Genomic DNA, 21839 nt, shown 5'->3' on the forward strand with positions numbered 1-21839 from the left:
AAAGCTCCTGGCAAACATCGAGCCAGATACACCAACGCTACAAGGAGGAGGCAATTTAGGAATGCGGCAAGGACATTTGCACATAGTACTCCTGCGGGGCACTGAGCTGCGCAGAACAGCATAGTCTCCATATGAGCAAAATAATCCAGGAACACAAGTAGAAAGGCCATCACTTTTGTGGAAGGTGGCAGGAGTTGACTTAACAAATGGCTGCTTCTTAAATGTTGCCTGCTCCAGAGTGAGCTCATCAAGCAGCCTGGTAATCCTAGCACCTGAGGGCAGAACCACCAATGTGGTCTACAGAGAGGTCCTTCAGTAGAGGGGGGGGGAGTACGTATGTCTCACTTCATTTTTTACACTACAATCCTCTCCATTAGAATTCCTACAACAAATGTTACATTTCAGACTTCACATCATTAGTATTTTAACTGGATTTATGGAATTTAAATACCGTAGCGAAGCACGGGTATCAGGCTAGTAATCAATAAGGAGTGGTACCAAAAATACATGAAGATGTAACCGAAGAAAAGCTAGTTCTATTCCAGGAAGAAAATCTATCTGTGGCATTCACCTTACTGGTTTGATATATTAGCAGACAAATTCAGTCCTAAGTCCTAAGGCATCCAAAGAATGACATTTCTCACCATGATTAGAAATATTAGCTGATACTTTCCCAGGAAGATACACTCAATCTCTTGATCCCAAATTTATGGGTAAGATTATTTAAACAGAGATTCTGTAACCATTAGTCTCCTAAAACTAATTTTGAATCATATTTCCAGCAATTTGAATTCACTTCCAGTAGATAATGATTAGATATCCAGTAGATATCAAGTAGATAAAGAGAGATACTCTTAATCTTAAAATGGCAACTCATACAGAGCCCTGATGAGGTACTCTGGCTGTGGACACCATCTGGAGATTGCGTAATTAAGATAAACTGATTTTAATCTCTATTTTTGTATGTTTTAACATGTTGCAAATCACCCAGAGTCCTGTGCACTCAGGGATGGGCCAGTTCAGAAATCCAATAAATAATAATAATAATAATAATTTTCTGGAGTCAAGCATATATGTTCCCAAGTGGGCACTCTCTACCAGCAAAGTTTTTTTTTCTAAAAACCCCCAAAGTTTCTTCTAGAAAGGAATCTATAGAACAAGAAACTGATGTCTTTTCATCATGGGGATTTACTTTCCTGAGTGGACTCTTCTTGAAAACGAGGAGAGAGCGGACCAAAGGGTTGCCTGAAGAGAAGTTTCTGCTGGTGTGCTGGGCAAACTGCCTTGATTATCCTGACTGCTATGGAATTCCCCATCATCATTCACAGAAACTCGAGAGGCTGTAAGATTTGCCTGCAGATGTAAAATTTTCTGGGTTGAATAAAGATTTTATGCTGAAATTGTTTGGATGTGGCATTTGACAAGCTAGACCCATGCAGGGAATTTTCATGCTTGTGAAAAAATGCCAAATCAAAGTATCAGTTTGCTAAAAACACCATCCTGAAATGTAAGTCATCCAGTAACCACAAATTGGGCTATAACAAGATATAAAATCAATTTTTAAAGCCCCATTGTATGACACCCCCCCCCCAAAAAAAAATGTTCTGGGTATGCATGACTGTCCCTTAAGGGAAGAGGAAGAAATTGGACTCCCCTCCTACAGTGAACAATCTGCACAGTGACAGATTGCTATTGACAAAAAGGTGAGGGTGCCAGGAAGCAAGCCTTCCTCATACAAGAGAACAAGTAATGGTAACCTAGAGACTCTGTTTCTCCAGTGACTGACCTTCGCTGCCCAGAGGAGTGATGCTACTGCAGGGGGACCAAGTGGACACCAAACAGACACAGTGCTCTTTGGCACTGCCCTTTGGCAGCCATTTCAGCAGCTGCTGTAGCAGCCCAGCTGGAACTGGTAGAATATTATCCAGGTGGTAGGGTTGGTAACCTCCAGGTGCAGCCTGGAAATCTCCTGATCATCAGGCGACAGAGATCAGATCCCCTGAAGAAAATGGGTGCTTTGTAGGGTGAATTTTATGGCATTATACCCCATTGGGGTCCCTCATCTCCCCAAACCCCTCCCTTCCCAGGCTTTACCCCCAAATCTCCAGGAATTTCCAGACTACAGCAATCACATGGTCTCCCACAGCAAAGCATTTACTCCCAAGTGCTCACCAGTTTACTTTAGAATTCCCAGGTATATTTTTGGTACTCTTCCTCATTATTGATGTAACTTTATTAATTTCTTTTATAACATTTACACCCCACCTTCCTACCCTCACAAGTACCAACAAGGCAGCTAACAAATTGAAATATACATAATAAAATAATGTTTTAAAATATTTTAAAGCAATTAAAAACAGAGCTAAACTACATACAAAGACATCAAAACAAACATTAAAACTTTGTTCAGGAAGATGGTGCAATATCAATATCAATATCCAGGGAGTTTGTCATATTGTGTTAACATGTCTGTAAAATATTTTTTAAATTATTTGATAGAATGTCACTGTTTTTATCACATTTTGTTCATTGGTTATTTTAGTATAAGATATCTTCAGAATCATATTGTAATATTTTTTCCTCCCTTTCTTTTGCTGCTATTGTTAACCCGCCTTTCATCATGTGTGCCGTGGACTGTCACCATATCACTTCCTTTATGGGTATTTACAGTGGTGTAAATACAGAGTGGGCTTCTGTGCATAAGTGGCTAACTTGGAGGCAATACCTTCTGCATGAGTGATTTGAAGCAGCTTCCATATGGTAACCGTAATGTTTAAACTGATCCCTAGATCCTGAGAATCAGAGCAATGATAACTCTCTGAACTTCTCCAACAGAAAAACATTCAAATTCACCTCTAGAATGACAGCATGAACTGTTTCAGATATAGACATTTTTTTTAAGTATGCCCAAAATTTTACCGTGGGTAAAGGGGCAAATTTCCTATTTGAAAAGATCACAGCTAATGCATCAAAGTAAAATATGTTTCATACATTTGTTCAGGCTTAGAAACTCTTTGTTTCCATGACTGTTGTAGAAAGATCATTGCCAAACTTGTTTCTTAGGGTGCTCCCTGATGGTGCTGTTTTCCTGGTACCACTGTGAAATAACATCATTAATGACTTGAGGGAAACTCAGCATGAGGCTGTGGCACAGTTGTAGAATTCTAATCTGGCTCTTGATAGGTTTGCACAGCTGTCATGTGCCCTGCATCATACTCTTCCTCTGAAGTGAGTTTAAAAGCCCCCTTTCTCACTTCTTGTACCACCATGGCAATAATCAGAGATGCTGATGTTCCCTAAGAAATCTGCTTCTGATTTGCATTTATTTATACTCTGTCTTGGATCCAGTGATGCACAAGTGGGAACATAAACAGACTTCATGTCATTCTACCTGTGCTAGATCTTGTGCAGCATCTAGTACATTCCTCCCTATATCTTATAGTGCCCAAAATTGCTTGCCCAAAATCTTATGCAAGCAGGAATATGGTTTGGGATAGATTTTTAACTTATTGCAACTGGCTAGCATGGACCCTGATGCATGCGGAAAATTTCCAGTGGATCCAAGCCATTGTGTCTCTGAGGATATGTGCAAGAAATTGTGCTTCTCCCCTGTGGGGAAGCTGCTGCTGCTCTCCTCCTCCCCCCCACACACTATGGGCAAGCTGACCCCACTCACATTGCCCTCATTGCAGATGTGGCTTGGCAGGTTGCAGTGTCTTCCAAAGGGGGCAGACCAGGAGGTGAAGAGGGAGGCAGGGAGGGAAGGAGCAACCTACTTAATGCTGTGGGCAGGCAGGGTGGTGAAAGGGCTGGTTTTGGCACCCTTCCACCTCTGACACTCTAGGTGATCACCCTAATGGATGGGCCTGCCTGGTCCTATTTACCTAATGGGAGTACAATGATAAATCACTCTACTGCTGTAGTGTAGCACCATCATCAGTATACTTCGGTAGTTGCTCAGGCAGCCTTTCATAATTGCAGCAATATTTTGGACGTTTATCATTGAAGATGTTTCTACCTGGCACTAAATCAGCTCTTTTTGAGTGGTCTTTGGACTCTTTATCTTGCTAGCGCATTTCAGGCAGTCTGGGTAGTAAAGTGAATAATGGGCAAATATGGCATGGGCCTTTGAGTATAGTAGGGAAGAAACCTCCAGAGTCACCTCACTGGGCAGAGACTTCTGCTAGTAGTGACACTTATTAAATAGTTTCTTCAATTCCCATAATCACTGAGAGGGAAAATACAAAGAGCACTGTGCAACAAATGTGCTAGGGTGGTATAAGATTACTAACGGTGGTGAGTCTGAGGCATAATACATATTCCAGTCTATATATGGTGTACCTGCTCTGGAAAGCTGTACCTAACCACAGCTTATCAGGGTATGTACATGATCTTCATTGTGGTCTCTGTGCATCACACCCATGGGAACTCAGTGCACCTGTGCTGATCCGATCGTGTTGTGCAAAGCTCACAAGGGGATTTTTGCACCTCCACCCCTGGCATGCACGGGAACCCCAACCGTGCATGCCCAGAGGGGCAGGGCACGGACATTCTGCCAGTTCTTTTCTGACCACCGCGCTGTTAACAGCTCTTCCACCGGTCAGTGAGATTTACCTCAGCTCCTTGGGATTTTGTTTCCTGCTGTTTTTCCCCTCAATACTTTTTTCTCCTTATTCCTTTTCTCCTGTTTTTGTTGTTTTTCTCCTAAAAAAAAATTCTGGACTTCTCTCTGGGCTTCGGCCTCCCCCCCCTTTCCTTTTTGCCCCTTTCCTTCTAGCCTGCTGTTTATGGCTAAAAAGTGGGGCTTTTTCAAGAGGTGCACCAACTGTGGTGGCAAACTCGCATTGCCAGATGGCCACACTCTCTGTTTCTTCTGCCTTGGCAAGACCTACCGACCAGACTCTTGCCCGCACTGGACAAAGTTTTCTAATCAGACTCGAAAAACTCGAACAGCATGTCTATGTGTGGCCCTTTTGGAATTGGCTCTTACCCCTGCTGCTGTTCCTTCCATGGGATCTCTCTCAGAGACGGCTTCTGATGCACCACCAAAACCTTCCACCTTGATGGCTCCACTTCCATCAAAACTGGCCTCCGATATCAGTCCATCTGCATCGATCCCAATCACTCAGTCCGCCTCTTCCACTCCTGTGAAGAAGAAAAAGAAGGATAAGTCCGACAAAGGACACAAGAGCTCAGCTAAGGGTACTTACAAGTACCGCAGCCTTACAAGTGCAACAAGCACTGCAGGCAACGCCTTGGGTCCTGTGCAAGCCTTGCAAGCACAACCTGATACTATGGGGGCTCCAACCTCGGACGTGCCGAAAGTGCCACCCGCACTGCCTACTGAGCAACTGAACCCCCCAATATTGGAACTCTTTTCTGATACTCAGCCATTTTTGATATCAGCATCGAATGTCGACGAGGTTGTAGTCATATAGGGCTACATCATCTTCAAGATCTTCCATTGCTACTGATCGCTCCTGCTGTCATTGATACCGATCAGTGATACCGATCATCAATACATCTACTCTGCTGACCCAATACATCACCCCAAGGTCATATATCACCAAGAGGCACCTACTCTCTGGAGAGATCGTTTCCACCCATCTACTCTGCCGATGGTTCCCTGGGACCACCACCAGTTTCAATATCTTTATGGAGCGTTTCTACTCTCCTCGTCCATGCCGTGACTAACCCTGGCGAGACTGTCTGATTGGGACTGACTGTCTATCCATTGTTTGTGTTCGCCTCAAGTGTCCTGCAATGCTCCATCTGCTTCGATATCAAAGCTTCCGGAACCTTCTTCTCCTCACAAACCTTCTCCTCAACATCGGTCACCTGAACCATCGGTATCGAAATGCATGGTATTCATGCCACCACCTTGACCTACCCAATCTGGGGAGGAGGATTCTGTTGCTCTTCCCTGCTATCGACTCCAGCCTCTGTCTCTTCAGATCCCTCGGGCAAGGACTCTGATGCCGGTGCCTCTGACACCCTCAGTTCTCCTGAGGACCCTTCATCTAAGCCAACAGTCTCAGTCATCGTCACCACCCCACCATCTTCTGCACTTCAAGAGGTTGGTATTCTCCTGAATAAAGATGGTATAGAAGAAGTCCCAATTACATCTCAGGGTACCGGGTTCTACTCCCACTATTTCACTATCGCCAAAGGACATGGTGGCATCAGACCAATGCTAGATTTGAGGATGCTGAACTCCTTTATCGTATACTGCAGGTTCAGAATGATTTCCCTACAATTTATACTTCCCCTCCTACAAAAAGGAGTCTGGATAGCCACCCTTGACTTCCAGGATGCTTACTTTCATCTGAATATCCAGCCCTGTCATCGCCAATACCTCAACTTCATGATAAGAGATCATCACTACCAGTACAAGGCCCTCCCCTTTGGCCTCTCTATGGCCTTGAGGGTCTTTGTCAAGACCATGGTCACCGCCGCCGCCGCCATTCTGCATCTCCAGGGAATCATGATTTTTCCATACATAGACGACCGGCTTATAGTCACAAATTCTCAAGATCTCCTTACACGGGATATACAAACTGCACTGGCTCTGCTTCACACACTAGGCTAGGGCTGCCAAGTGGGGGCGGGGAAACCCCCACTTTTGAGGCCCCGGGGTGAACTCCGCCCCCCAAAGCTGCGTCACCAGAGGTGACGCAGCCACGTCGCTCACGTTGGGGGCGTGGCCCAGATCGTCGGGGGGGAAAACATATGGGAGCCTCCCCCGCCGGTGAGTTTGTGGGACTTGGCAACCTTACACTAGGCCTCCACGTGAATCAGGAGAAATCTCATCTTCTCCCCACCCAAAGAGTTCAATTAATTGGTGCAATCCTAGATTCCGTCACTTGCAGAGTGTATCTGTCAAGAGAAAGAGCAGCTGCCCTCATTTCTCTATCCCAGCAAGTGCAAGCTCTGCCTTCGAGCTCAGCATTCCAAATTCAGCGTCTACTGGGCCTGATGGCAGCAACCACAGCTGTTCTCATGTTTGCCAAGTTGAGAATGTGACCCTTGCAATTATGGTTCCTTGCAATTATGGTTCCAATGACACAGTTCTAGTCAGCTCCACTCTGCCTCCCCAAGGCAGTGCGGGACTCTGTAGCCTGGTGGGAATGCTCGTTGAATCTTTTATGAGGCGCCCCCTTTCATCCACCCACTCCTCAATTGACTCTGATGATGGGTGCATCCCTGTGGGGCTGGGGTGCCCACCTGAATGGCCTCTGCATAGGTGACAAATGGGAAAGGCATCTCCAGCACCATCACATCAATTACCTAGAACTCCTGGTGATCAAATTTGCCCTTCAATCCTTTCAACTGTTGGTCCTTGGAAAATGTGTAGCCATTCTCACAGACAATATCACGGCGCTCACTTACATCAGTCATCAAGGGGGCACAGTGTCTTGTTGTCTTTGTTACCTAACTCTGCAACTGTGGAACTAGTGCCTGCCCTGTGGCATCTTTCTATGTGCCATGCATATACCGGGAGCCCTGAACGTTCAGACAGATCTTTTCAGCAGAGGACTTATGCGTCTTCACGACTGGGAGTTGATCTCAACTTCCTCTTCAGGTTTCCTCCATTGCCCCTCCTCCCATGGGTCATTCACAGAATCACAAAATACAAGGCAGATTGCATATTAATAATGCCATGGTGGCCAAGACAAGCCTGGTTCCCATTTCTTCTGCATCTTGCCAAAGGGGACTTTCACCACTTCCTGGCAGTCCCCAACCTCCTCCTCGGATTCAGCGGGCGTCTGCACTATCATGACGTTCCTGAGTTGACAGTATTTGCTTGAAGGATACGTTGCCCTCCTTCTCCAGCCATGTCTCGGAAGTTCTGCTGAATTCCCATACACCAACAATGCGCAAATCGTATGCCTACAAGCGGTCCAAATTTCTATCGTATCTTGGATCTTCTCTACTCCCACCTACCTCTGTGGGTCTTAACCGCATTTTCGACTTCCTGCTTTCGTTATCCGATTGTTGAGGCGATCCATCTATGGTACCTCCTGGCTAACCACCCTCTTCCTGGACTTCTTCTAGCTCATTCCATGAGGGCAATGGCAACATCTATAGCCTTTCTCAAGGGAGTTCTACTCTCCGATATCTGTAAGGCTGCAACATTGTCCGCACCTAATACCTTCATCAGACACTACACCCTTGATGTCCGCTCCCAGCACAGGACTCAGATGGGTCATCTGATCTTCTCTTCTGCTGCACACTGACTGTCTGCCAGCACCCTCCTCCAGGTGAGCCACTGCTTACTATTCTCCCATGGGTGTGATGCACAGAGACCATGACGAAGATAAACAGGTCGCTTACCTGTTAGTGATGATCTTCGAGTGGTCATCTGTGCATTCACACCACCTGCCCTTCCTCCCCTCTGCTGCCAGTCTTGGTCATTATTTCCTGACTCTGCAGCAGTCAGAAGGAACTGGCAGGATGTCCATGCCCCACCCCTCTGGGCATGTGTGGTTGGGGTTCCTGCGCATGCCAGGGGTGGAGGTGCAAAAATCCCTTTGTGAGATTTGCACAACACTGATTGGATCAGCTCAGGCGCACTGATTTCCCATGAGTGTGAATGCACAGATGACCACTTGAAGATCATCAGTTACAGGTAAGCAACCTGTTTTTTTCCTTCAAGATAGTTCTTTGTGCAGTAATTCTATGTGATGATTTACATGTAATGTACTTATTTTTCCAACATTTATCTATGTAATAACATTGAAGCTTCTGTAATTCACTTGTCACTGACAGTTCAGTGAGTTTTCAGATGGAAAATTAGGTACATCAGTACACGTGTGTGTATCTGCTTCTATTATAGTCTGTTCTGCAAAGAGTAACCACAATCTTCTTTTGGCTGTGTTCAGTCAGTTCAGGGAACTGGCCTTGCATTCATAGCTTTCACGGAAGCAATGACCCACTTCCCAGCTTCTCCTTTCTGGTCAGTGATGTTCTTCCTGATGCTGATAAACCTAGGCTTGGGGAGCATGATTGGAACAATGGCTGGCATCACCACACCCATCATTGACACTTTCAAAGTGCGCAAGGAAGCATTAACAGGTAGGTTTCTCTTGGAGAACTATTGATAGAGCAGATCTGCTATGTGCACAGCAGTGATCTTGTCCATCACTAGCAAAATTTGGTGCTTCAATATGATGTATCAGATTGTATCAACGTATTGTTAAAAAAACCCATTGTCTAAAGTGGTGGGTAACAGCTCAGTTCTTGGGCTGATATACGTTGCAGTGTCAAAAAAAATAGAGGGATTTGGTATTCAAGGGAAGAATTTGTTCCTTGGTCTATCTGTCCTCTGGAGAAGTGTCAAAGGAAAGGTGATAGGAATCTTTTTCTGGTACTGTCAGCATTTGGAATCTCAGTCATTGTGATAATGAGGGCCAGTTAAAGAATATTTTTGGAAGTGTCAGTTCACAAAACCAGTCTATAATGATTGTATGTATAAGTGGATCTAGACTGAATTTGGTATACTCAAGAAACACGAGTCCTAGTTAGTTTTGTGCAGATAGTGATAAATTTGGTGCATCTTCAAAAGAGTTTAGCTTCACAATCTAAGTGACACTTAATGTAGAAAAAGTATGGGGGTTTTGTGGCAGATTGGCACAAAATAAGGGGAGTTGACACCAGTAGCTCAGATAATTAAGGGCCAACTTTATTTATTTTACAACAAGATAAGGATCTGCAGTGTCCAAGGGCAAAAATTCAGTCCAATTCTATTATGGTGTGGGCAACTGATGGTATACAGAACAATCATACCTCCTCTGTCCGTGCATCCCTTTTTCTAGGTAATGCCACCCTGGCTCCAAGCCCTGGGCTTTCAGTCTCTACACTGCCCAAGCTCCTTCTTGCCTAGCATTTAGGAGTGCTCAAGGGAGGTGTGCCATGTCCTTTCTCCCAAGCCAAGGATAGTAGCACCTCTTATTGACAGCATCACCTGGAACTGAGCCTTCAGGAGAAGGTGCTTCATCTGAGGCCTTGGGATGCATAGGCTGGAAGTCTGGTGGGGTTAGCTTCCTCTGAGCCCCCTTATCTTCACCCTTGCCTCTGCTCCCCTTGCTCATCCTCTGCAGAGTCTGTTCCTGCATCTGAGTCCAGCCCAGGAGGGGTTGTAACAGTGGCCATTTAAGATGGTCAGAGCTACCACCTACCTGGCAGAGGACCTTGATGCCCTAAAGTCTTTTTAGCAATCTATTTAGCGTGTTCCATTGTCACTTAAAATTACACTGATGAATAATTAATCTGACACCTTGTATGTTAGAATTGTTCTAATGTGTCTCTGATTCTCATCCTCAATCATCACAATCAGTTTATATGTGAGGATTATGTCAGGGGCTCCTTTGATACATTACCTCTGTATTATAGAATCTATGAGTTAAACCTAATTCTCCCTCCCGCTAAGATAAACACATCATAGAAGTAGGCTTTCCACTTAGCAGAAGGGAGATACAACCCTATGTTACACACTCATGCTCTAAAGGTGATCCTCTGTTCTTTGCAGTTGGCTGCTGCATCTTTGCTTTCTTCGTTGGGCTGATCTTTGTGCAACGTTCTGGCAACTACTTTGTTGTGATGTTTGATGATTACTCTGCTACACTGCCGCTCACTGTTGTGGTTATCCTGGAGAATATTGCTGTGGCTTGGATTTATGGTACCAAGAAGTAAGAGTTTTTTCAAAATGACCAAGGGAGTTTAGGTGGTAATACTCTTTCTTTCTTTAATGGCCTGGCTTAATTCCTAAACCTTTACCTTGTAATACCACCTCTATAAGCACTAAAAATGTAAAGGCCTTTATTGCTCTTGAAGCATTCAGTCTCTGGGTGTTTCTTTGGACTACTGGCTTTACCAGAGTTCTTGATAGAAAATCCATTCAGAGGAGCGCAAGGAACTAGGATTTTGTGCTTCATCAGTTGGTTTTGCTTCATTTTTCTTTGTAGGTTCACACAAGAATTATCAGAAATGCTGGGTTTTCAGCCTTGCCGGTTTTATTTCTACACATGGAAGTATATCTCTCCTATCTGCATGGCTGGCTTAATGACAGCCAGCATCATTCAATTAGGACTCCACCCACCAGGTTATAGTGCCTGGATCAGAGAAGAGGTAAGTTGGTGAATAAGGATGTATCCAAGGGTCATTTCGTAGAAAAAGAGCTGCAGGAGCTCATTAGCATATCTAATAGGCTATTAGCATAATGGCTCATTAGCATATGCCACACCCCCTGACATCACCGGAAGTGATGTCAGAAGGGGAAGCAAAGGGGGGCATCTTCAAAAGCCTCCCCTTCCCTTCCCCAGCCAGCCAGTCAGGGGGGAAGCGAATTCAATTCTCAATTCCATCCATATCAATGACCTCATTTTCACTGATGTCAATGGAGTTAGGGCCCAACTATGGAAATCATTTGTGAGTTACTTTGGCAGCATAACTATGAACACACCTTAGTAATAAATAATGATGTAGTCTTGAAAAGGGAAAAGGGATAACAGATTATTCAGTTGACACCAACACACTAAATACAGTCTCAACATCAAAATTTTCACATATTTACAATTTGCAGAAATTTGCAGATAAGTGAATATATAATATACACACACACACTATTTATATTATTTATAATATATAAAGATCAAAATACAATGGAAAAAGGTTGTTTCAACTCAACATCAGTCAGACATTGGGCACCACTTAATATAGTATCAAAGACTGTGAATCAATAAAAACTCGATTACTGTACTGACAAACATGAAGCTATACACTTTTCCAAAAGTCTTCAATTTGTTTATAAAATGTTCAAGCTGACAGAAAAAGCCACAAACCTTGCTCTAAATAAATTTCCTAAAGAGCACCCTTCAAAATGAATTTTCAGTTTTAAATAAAGAAATTATTCATATATGTTCCATTAAGCCACTCTAGATCATCAATTGACAGAAAAAGGAAAGATAATACCACAAAGAAAGTCTACAATCCTGGAAGTGATCAGATTAGACAGCTGAGGTCCTTACCTCCAACTATAAATTCTTCAGTAGCATCTCAGCCTGCTCAGACAGCTTATCTAAGCACTGATCTTGATTCATTTTTATGGAACCTTTAAAGTTTAAACCCCTTCTCTATGAGGTCGCATCGCCGCATCCTAGGCCAGCTGGGGAAGGGAAGGGGAGGCTTTTGAAGATGACGCCCCCTTTTTTTGCTTTCCCAGCCGGCCTGCCAAGGCGGGCTGGGGAGGGGGAGCGAAGAGAGAAGGGGTTTAAAGTTTAAACCCCTTCTCTATGAAGTCGCACCGCAGCAGCCTGCTCCATAGCAGCCATAGAGAAGGAGCGCAGGGGTGGGCAGCTGGGGCTTGCCACCACTGCCATTTTTGTCTGCTCCTGGGCTGTCAGAGTGGCGCTCCGGCGTGCTCCGGGCCCAACTGACCCCTGGATGTATCCCAATGATGACAAATCCACATCCAGCCAATGTGATTTGGACCATTCCACATATTTGCTGAGAATGAATTCTATGTCAGTGTACCATGAAGTCCCAGGATCCTTACTGCAAACTGTTTGAATTTCTAACCATCTCTCCAATTGGAAATAAGAGCAAGATGCTATCTTTCTGAAGCAGCTGCTGGTTACATAAGATTTTTTGATTTAAGAGGAAGGAATCCTGAATTAGGGTGGGGTGATTCAAGGAGTGAAATCTGAGCACAAGAATCCATTGTAACATTTATTCTTTCTCCTGGACATTATTGCCCTAGTTTTACAACCTTGCAAAGCTATTATTGCCACTGCCGCCTTTTCTCCTCCTTCTTCTTAGAAGCTACCACGTACAAGAGCACAATGTCCTAACACATTATTCTTGAGAGATTAATACTATGGCAGGTATTTCAGTAGGAGTGTGCAAAAGAAAAAAAGGAAGGAGAATAGCCTTCTTGTGGAAGTTCTTTGAATTTATTAAAATTATCTATATGGTGCATGCTGGTCCTTCTCTAGATGGGAGAGCAAGTAACCAGTGTTTGCTTGCCTTGATGCCAGAAGAATACTAACCGTATTCTCTGGAGTTATACTTGCAGTGAGATTAACAGATGCCGGTGTGTTTTTTTCTTCCAGGCTGCTGAGAAGTATCTCTATTATCCACCATGGTCTATGGTCGTCCTTATCTCACTGATCATCCTGGCCACCCTTCCTCTTCCTGTCGTCTTCATCCTACGCCAATTCCATCTGGTATCAGATGGCTCCAATGCTCTGTCAGTAACATATAAGAAGGGACGTATGATGAAGGATATCTCCAATTTAGATGACAACGATGAGACACGTTTCATCTTGAGCAAAGTACCCAGTGAGGCTCCTTCTCCAATGCCTACACACCGTTCCTACTTGGGCCCAGGAAGTACATCCCCCCTGGAGATGAGCACTGTTGCCAATGGACGCTATAGCAGTGATTACCTTATGGCTACCACCCCTGAATCTGAACTGTAGTAGTCAATAAACATCCCTCCCTGCTTCCTGGGCAAAGGAGAGGAGGTCCTGAAGAAGGAACCAGCGCTTTAGATACCCTTTCCAGAATTTACAGGAGTCAGGGCCAGATGATGACAGTGGAGTGTAAAGGTGGAAACAAGCCTTCCCTTGGCAAGCTCCAGCCAAAATAGTGGCATCCTCCTCAGCGAATACTACTACAGCTATTACTACTGCTGCTGCTATTACTACTATTACTACTACCAATAATAATAATAATAATAATAAGACATTGCAATAAATTTTATGGGCATAAGGAAAATTTAACCAATTGGTACTGAAAAACACGAGTCACTCATATTCATGCTGGACAAAGGAAACAAAATCAGGCAACACCTACAAGAAAGGGTTCAGGTTTCCTGGAGCCCTCTCCTTGCCCATTCCTTTCCTCTCATTGGGAGAAGCGATTGCCTCAGTGCACTGAGCTACCTAACACCCACTGTTCATAGCTTAATTTCTAGATTTGGATTCTACCAGCCCATTCTGTGGTTTTACTTGTTGATAATGCACCACTTCCTTGGAAAACACATTGTACAAGTTTGGGCCAAGATATATTTTATGTAGACAACACATTACAATGCTTGGCAATGGCATCACGTGATAGATGCCACATCGTTGTTTCTGTTGGATCAAAAACTGCAAGCACCGAGGGGATCTTGTTTCAGTGGAGTTTGCATTGGTGTGATCACTAATGCTACCCACAGTGTTCCTATACTAAAAGTTGGTTCATGTAGTGGTGTAAACTCCTGTATGTGCACATGTGCCATGTGTGTAGGCTAGAATCAAAACTCTGGCATTGATGTAACTTCCTAGAATTCATGATGTCACTTCTGACATCATCTGCATAGTTCTGACCCAGGCTTTGACAGCATATATTTTCTCAATGAAAACTCTGCGTAGTAGCTATTCTCTACAGACCCACTGAGGGCATGCTAGGGGCTTCTCACATTATCAGGTTTTGAGGTATTAAAAGCAAATTAAAAATTACTAATGCACAGGCTGCACAGTTTCTTTCAAGTGAGGACTTGTACTTTGAAATATTACATTGTCTGCACAAAATGGAAAGAAAATGTAATACTTCTTCCAGATAGTGACTTATTTACCAGGTAGAATGTTGTTATACACATGGCACAGTCATGTGTTGGCCAAACCTTATGACATTATTAATGGTTAGTGACATAGCTCCAGCTTCCTGCTCAGTTGCATTCAATTGGTGACTCAAACATGCTGTGCCATTTTTTTAAAGCTATGATTTAAAGTTTTATATTATTGTTATTTTAGTTGCTTGGAGATTGCTCATGTCTCTGCTGGGCAACTCATGCGTGGGAGTGTGCACATAGTGAGTGTCTTAAAAAAAAGTTACCCAGATATGCTGTGTAATTTTTCAACCTTTGTTAAGGTGTTTTTTTAAAAAAATTGATACATTTGGAATGTGATCATTTTCATGATCTACAGTTTATGTGTGGGAGCACACACCTAGCCTGATTTCACTTTTAAATGGTGAATGGCAAATTTAAAAAGGCTGTTTCTGCCTCCCCGTTTCTCATGGTACATGCTGATAGAGATATTGCTGTTGTTGCTTGTGGGATCAAGGAGTGGTTAATGTGTGAAAAGAGCATTTGAGGGGAAGGGCTGTCAGTAGCAAAGGACATGCTTGGCATGCAGAAGGTCCCAGCTCCAATCAGCAGCATCTCCAGTGAAAGGAACTCCAGCAGCAGGGCTGTAAAAATCCTTCCCTTTAGAGAGTCCCTTCCAGTTGCAGTATGTAATAATGGATGAAATAGGCCAGGGGACATAAGAATGTTGCACTCTATGCTTTGAGTGTTTAGGTAGAGATGAAAAAATTATGATGTTTGTGGATGAATACCTGCTGTCAAAAGACAGCCATAGCTAAATTTCCCTCATCCCCCCCCCCCATTAGAGGAGTCTTATGGGAAATGACACAGGAAAATTGAGCTCTGTGCATTTTCATATCCTCAAGTTCTCACAAACAGATCTTAATGTTTCCCCATACGCTTAAGCTAGGGATACTCCTGGCTCAAGAAATACATGCAGTGATTAGTGGGCCATTTTAGGGCTGGTGTATACAAACAGGCTATCCTGTAGAGACTACATGGTTTTTTATGGAAGTAGGCTGCAACCACTCCCTGTGGTACAGACTGAGATATTTTTTTTCCACTCCAGAAAATAAAAAAGGCTTGCTTTGACAGAGAAAATCCCCCATTCTGCACACTGAGCCACTGCACATGAGCAGCTTGCTGAGACTCAGTTGAGACAGCTATTGATAACCTCCACATGGCAGCCATTTCAACGTTTGCCTGACAAAGAGCATCAAGTATTTGTGTATTGAATCTCCTAGCGCCCTTTCCATTAGCAATGGGCACTCTCTGCAGAATCTTAGCACCCGGAAGCTACATAGGCATTTTTTGTAGGGCAAAAAAATCCAATCAGTGACTAAGCCATCCTAGGCGTAGAGGAGGGGAAACTCCTTACGCTGCTGACATGTATCCTGTTTTGATTTTGTGAGATCTTCTCCCTAGCCTTTCCTTTCTTTTCAGGATGTACCATTGTCCTGGTATTTTTCATACGAATGAAGCCTCTTGCAGCTCTGGCCTCTTTTGTACTGTTTCTTTTTGTCTATGGAAAGGCTTGATTCAAACAGCCTGTTGGCTTCTAGGGAGTTTTTGTGCTTTTGAAACTTCAGTACAAACATTTTGCTTATGAGTGCATCTCTGAAAACGCCTTGCAAAAGTTATGTAAAATCTACAAGTGGGTGTTGGAAATGTGGTTTGTTGAGTCTGTGTTCCAGCGTGAATCAGCAACAGAAGAGAAAGTAGAAGTGTAGTATTTTGCTTGGCTTTATGTATTGGGCTTCAGGGCAGTAAGGTGACTAGAAAGGAATAGGAAAACATCATTTTCCTTTGAAAACCTCATCAGGGCACAATAGTAGTGTTTGTTTTGTTGGCCGCGTGGAACCCATGAATCAGGGTCCTTGGCTTCTACCCCCCCCCCCAAGTCTGGTCCCAACAGAATCATGGACTCTCCTGTCCAAATTCACGCGTTTTCTTAGCTGCTAAGACAGAGAACATCTTTAAGATATTTATCAGTTATTTGGCTCAGCAGAGTCACTGCATATGCAGGTTGGTAGCTCACAATATTCTACAGTTCAGCAGCTGTCCCTGTCAAGGTGACACAGCCATCTTTCTGTTTTCTTGAACAGCTCAGCTTCTGACTGGGCTTCTGGCTGCCTTATGTTGTTACCCTAAAAATCCCCATCTCCCACATATGTTATTGAGCCTATTAGGCTAGACAAAAAATGCTTGCCTAAATAGTACAGGTGGTTAAGTCATTCTCTTTTTTGTATTTTAATCACCTCTCTGCTCCCCCTCCTGCATCCAAAATGTATTACAAAGCAACAGGCTGCAAAAGCAGAAGTGCTGCAAGGAAGAAAATAAAATATGAAGCAGAATATTCAGAGATCAGGAGTGAGTCAGATTATGGTATTCTGCTGCAGTGAACTGGAATCAAAGAAGCTGAAGGCCTTCTACCTTCTGAAGATTTGGTTCCATGGATGTTTAGCAAGTGGATGCCAGTGGGTGGTGCTGTTTTGCTGTCTGTCCCAAAGGTAGTTCCACACATTCAAGCTTTGCTTCTTCTCTTTGTGCCCTTGTGTGTGTGCAGGATCAGGACAGGGCTGTACCAAGAAATAATGCGAATCAGACAATAGGCAGAGGCTGCCATTTCCAGGATTGCAGCTGCACTTTTTAAACCACTCTGATAGTGGACATTTTGAGGGTTTCTCCACGTCTCCTACTTGAAGTCTATTTTTTTCCTATACTGTTGTGGTCTCTTGAACACTGTTATACAGCTGTGAGGAGGAAATGGAGCGTGGATACACTTCCACATACAATGTCCCTAAAATGGGAAAGGAATGGTAGTGATGGTGTTCTTTGTGCCATGACTTGGAGATTATGGTGGAGAAGCCTGTGTTGCTTTCAACCTAATCTTAAATATGCTTTTATGTGAAAGTACGATCTGCTGATTTCAGTGAGATTTATTTTCACTACCTGGGACTATAGAAATCTACTTCAACAGAGTACAGGCCTTAGCATACTTTGCACTTTTGGGGGGGAGGGGGCTCAAGTTAGAGCTGACTTATGAAGACCCTGTAGGGTTTTCAAGGCAAAGAGACATTCCGGAATGGTTTGCCATTGCCTCACTCTGCTTAGCAACCTTGGAATTCTTAGTGGTCTCCCATCCAAATACTGACCAGGGCTGACCCTGCTTGGCTTCTGAGATGAACTAGCCTGGGCTATCCAGGTCAGGGCACTTTGCACGCTAATTCTATTGCCCTCTCTCCTTTTCCACGCTCTTTTCTCCTCTTCCAAGTAGTGCTTTACGATGCAGTCTGTCAGGGATTAACAGCCTTCTTAATCTAAATGTATATTTTTGCTGGCCATGCTTCTCAGCCTATGCACACTGGCAAATTTAACTGGAGTTCAGCGAGACAGACTGGAGCCAATGTCAAATTAATGCACTTCAGTTGAAGTCAGTGGATCAGATCCTCCACTGAAACAGATCTGTGGCGTGCCTCTATGGGTTTTGCTCACCATTTAATGGGGCAAGCCAGTAACTCAACAGTGGGCCCACTGTGTTTGCTTCTCTCATCTTGTGGCAATATCATGCCAGTGGCGACGAGGAAACAAGGAAGCACTATGTGATATGTAAGTATACATATATATAGAAATAATCTATAGATTCTATTTCTATTGTATATTTTATTCTGTAAATGTTGGTGTAAATGCTGTTATATGACAGACATATTCCAAAAGTGATCCGTGAAACTATTTTCATTCTCAGTGCTGTACAGATCTATTTTATTGTATATTTGATATATTTATAATTTTTTAGTGTATGACTGGTGACCACACCCTGCTGAGCTGCCCACATGGGGGTGGGGGGGCACAGAGGGGCACTGCCTTCATTCTTTCTGTGGAAATGTAACAGTATTATGTTGTGGCATTTGCTAGGCATTAGACTGGGGAAGTGGTGGGATTAAATGTTAGATGCCTTAAACAGTCGCTCCATTGTATGTGTATGTGTGTGTGTGTGTTAGAGATTGTAACTACTGTTGTGTTTATGTTTGTTATATTAGAGTTAGCTTTTCCTATAATCCAATCACTTTCAAAGCCATTCTGTAGCTTCTGTTGTTATGGATGTTCCCTGCTGGGTGAACGTGGCCTCTGTATGTTCCCAAATATATGGCTGTTCAGGCAGGAGTGAAACTGAGTGGCATGGTTTGGTGATTGGGCAATACCCCATTGCAACTAGACTGAGCCCAAAGATATGATCACATGTACATTCCATACAGACATTGAATGGCAGCAAACCAAGTGAGAGTTTTCTCAATACCCCACCTCTCCATCCTCTCCTACTGCCTCTGCCCATCTAGGGTCGGCTAATTTCTTACAGCACACACTACAACTTCTTGAAGCACAAAAAGTCCAGAAGGGAAAAGCAGCATTCCAGCAATGTAGCCTACCTGGAATGTATCCCAGGCTCCTGGATGCTAGCCCAGCATGCAGAATGAACCCACTTGGCCAGGGCTACTTTTCCTTATTATGTCTTATTTTGGCCCTTTAGGCACAATCAGGTTTCTGCCTATTTATATAAGTAATACTTAAGTTGTTGAAATGGTTGCCTTGAGCCAATCATGGCCTTGATAAGCACACTGCACTCCACACTCTTAATTCCACTTGGTCAGGAATTAACTTTAGATAACAGCACACAGGAGATTTAGGCCCCATTCTAGAGAATGTAACATGCATGTGACAGTAAGTAGGCTTCCATGTATAGATCTTCTCTGAATCATATACTGTGGGTGTAAATTGGATGTACATTCAGATGCTCATTCAGATGTGGATGTCATCTATCCAGACTGCATTGCTTTCAACTGATGTGCATCCAGGTGTACATCCATGTCTACACTGTGGTGCGACTAGTCACATGTGATTATAAGTGGATGGGGCTGACATATCCAGAAACAAGCACATTGGGGTTTTATTTTATCATGAGGATGGTTTGAAACCAAGGTCTTCATATTTAAACCACTGCATATTTTCTGGTATAGCTGAAGACATGGTGTCATGGGACCCATGATTTCAAATGAAATTTGCAAGCTTTTATATCTGATCCGTAGTTGGTATATCAGAACCTAGTCTTATCACTGTTTCTAGCTTGTTTCTAACTCCATAAATTGAGCTCAAGTTTACTTCACCATGTGATGAATGTGTTTCATGATTTGCTTAAACATTCCTCCAGATCAACAGGTTCTAAAACTGGTTTCAAATGTGAGTGTTGAATGAGGATATGGTCCTGGCTTCATCACATGGTGAAAGCAAAAAGGGCTGACTGAGGATGGGATAAGGAGCAACCTGATCCTAGGCGGTCAAGTGTGCCTAAGTGTCTTGGTTTCAGTCGGCTTAGGTGCAACTAGCTCTGTATGTTCTGTCAGCCAGATTTCCAGTCCATCATGGAAGGGTCACTGGTTAGATATCGCTGTACCACAAAATGGTTGTCTCAGCTTCATCCAATAGAGCTAGAGCAGAATGATCAGAATTTTAGGGCTCAAACTGTGACTGGAATTCCCAGGGGCTGAGGAAAGCTCTATTAATCATCTTCCCAAGAATGCTAATCCTGGAACTGTTTTAGTTTTTCTTTCACCAGCTGACAGTTTATACTCTGTCCCCAAACTATTTGATGTTCTGGTAAAAAAAACCCTTGGGGGGGAGGGTGGACTCTGTGACATTATATCCTACTGAGGTCCCTCCCTAGGCTCTACTCCCCCAAATCTCCAGGAATGTCCTAACCTGGAATTGGCCTCCCAGCACACCATGCTTCATGGACCCACCTGAGTAAAAGTACTCTGAATCCCACAGGGATGTCTCTAGTTACAGTGAGGAACCAGCATTTGGGGTGGGCGAATTCAGATTCCTGAACTGTTTTAACACCATGCCATGTTTAAGTTTGGAAAGCACGTTTCTCATGAGAGTTTACGGGGAGTGGGGGTGGGGAGCACAGATCACAGTGGTTTGTTTGATATCTAATGTAGCTAGTGTATCTACCCTATGCACCCTGTGTCAGCAGGAGAATTTTGTTGTGTGGGAGAAATACTGTAACAATCTATAGCACCCTGCAATTAAAAGAATTTCTTCTTTACCATGCAATGTCTCTGGGGTCTCCTTTCCTTCTTGTTTATAATACCAGAGCACATGGCGACAATCATCAGAGGCTTTCAATGGAGGATGAGGTCTGCAGCAAGATGGTCTGACTGAAATATATTTGTGCAGCACCTAGCATACTGTGGAAGCATTCTTTAAGTATCATTGTGGCTATGAAATACACTGGAAGCTGTTTGACTGTAGTGGTGAAGTGAATGAGCTGTGATCTAGGCTCCAATTTCATACCAGATGCAAATTTACAAGGTGACTTTAGGCAAGCCACTCTCATTCCCAACCTGCAATACTGGCCTACTGAGGTACTGCATGTGAAACACTCAAAGTATAATAGAGATACTAAGTAGATAATAAGAAATGTATTCTGCTACTTGCTTTTGAGTTGCTGCCCTACCACCAAGGTTTGGGCTATGGGCTTGGTATTAATACATGTTATAAGTCCCTGGCCTGAGAGGTAGAATTGCCAAATCCGCAACCTGGAGAATCACTTTCCCTTCAATTTTGACTAAGGTGATTTGTGAGGCAGTGCAGAAGGCAACACACCACCACCAGTAAGAGGTGACTAATTTCCTTATCAGCAGATGTCTAGAGGTGGTCAGCAGTGCTCCATACTTACCTGCTGGCCAGTCAAGAGCTTGTAACACCTGCCTCTGATTCTGTTTCTTGCTGCCCACCACCATCTTGGTCCTCCTAGCCTTCAGTGGCTGATCTACAGTGGCTGAGCACTACCTCGTTTTCCATGTCACCAGATCTACTGGCCAATTTGAAAGGGGGGTGGGAATTATTCTCTGGGCTGTAACCATATTGGGAGGATTGTGCACAAGGCCAGCATCAGCATACTCTGAGGTAGGGCAGCTGCTGGGGCCCAGGATTTTTGGCAGGGCCCACTGCTGCCAGTGCTCTCTTGTGAGCAGAATGAATAAGCAGGTGGGTGGCAGGGAAGGGTATGAATGCCTGGTGGTGAGCAGAAGAGGGGAGGTGGGGTCTGGGAATTGTCTGTCCATATCCCCCGAAAACCTGGAACCAGCCCTGATTGTGCAGATATACCTGAAATGCCTCATGTCATGGAAAACAACTGAGGTATATAAAG

The 21839-nt window shown here is 43.8% G+C and overlaps 1 protein-coding gene across 2 annotated transcripts in view; it reads left to right on the plus strand.

Annotated features, from left to right (window-relative positions):
- The window catches only part of SLC6A17 (solute carrier family 6 (neutral amino acid transporter), member 17), a 63548-nt gene extending 50070 nt beyond the window's left edge, over positions 1-13478 (plus strand). Inside the window, exons 8-11 of one of the 2 annotated variants that reach the window (XM_015406582.1) lie at positions 8883-9075; positions 10529-10688; positions 10965-11127; positions 13110-13478. In XM_015406582.1, the coding sequence (XP_015262068.1) occupies positions 8883-9075; positions 10529-10688; positions 10965-11127; positions 13110-13478 (885 nt within the window). The remainder of the gene's footprint in view (positions 1-8882; positions 9076-10528; positions 10689-10964; positions 11128-13109) is intronic. The other variant, XM_015406583.1, reaches the window with a different exon arrangement.
- Positions 13479-21839: the final 8361 nt, after the last annotated feature.

Source organism: Gekko japonicus, unplaced genomic scaffold (genome assembly GCF_001447785.1).
Source record: "Gekko japonicus isolate JY-2015 unplaced genomic scaffold, Gekko_japonicus_V1.1 scaffold115, whole genome shotgun sequence".
In the NCBI taxonomy this organism is placed as follows: domain Eukaryota; kingdom Metazoa; phylum Chordata; class Lepidosauria; order Squamata; family Gekkonidae; genus Gekko; species Gekko japonicus.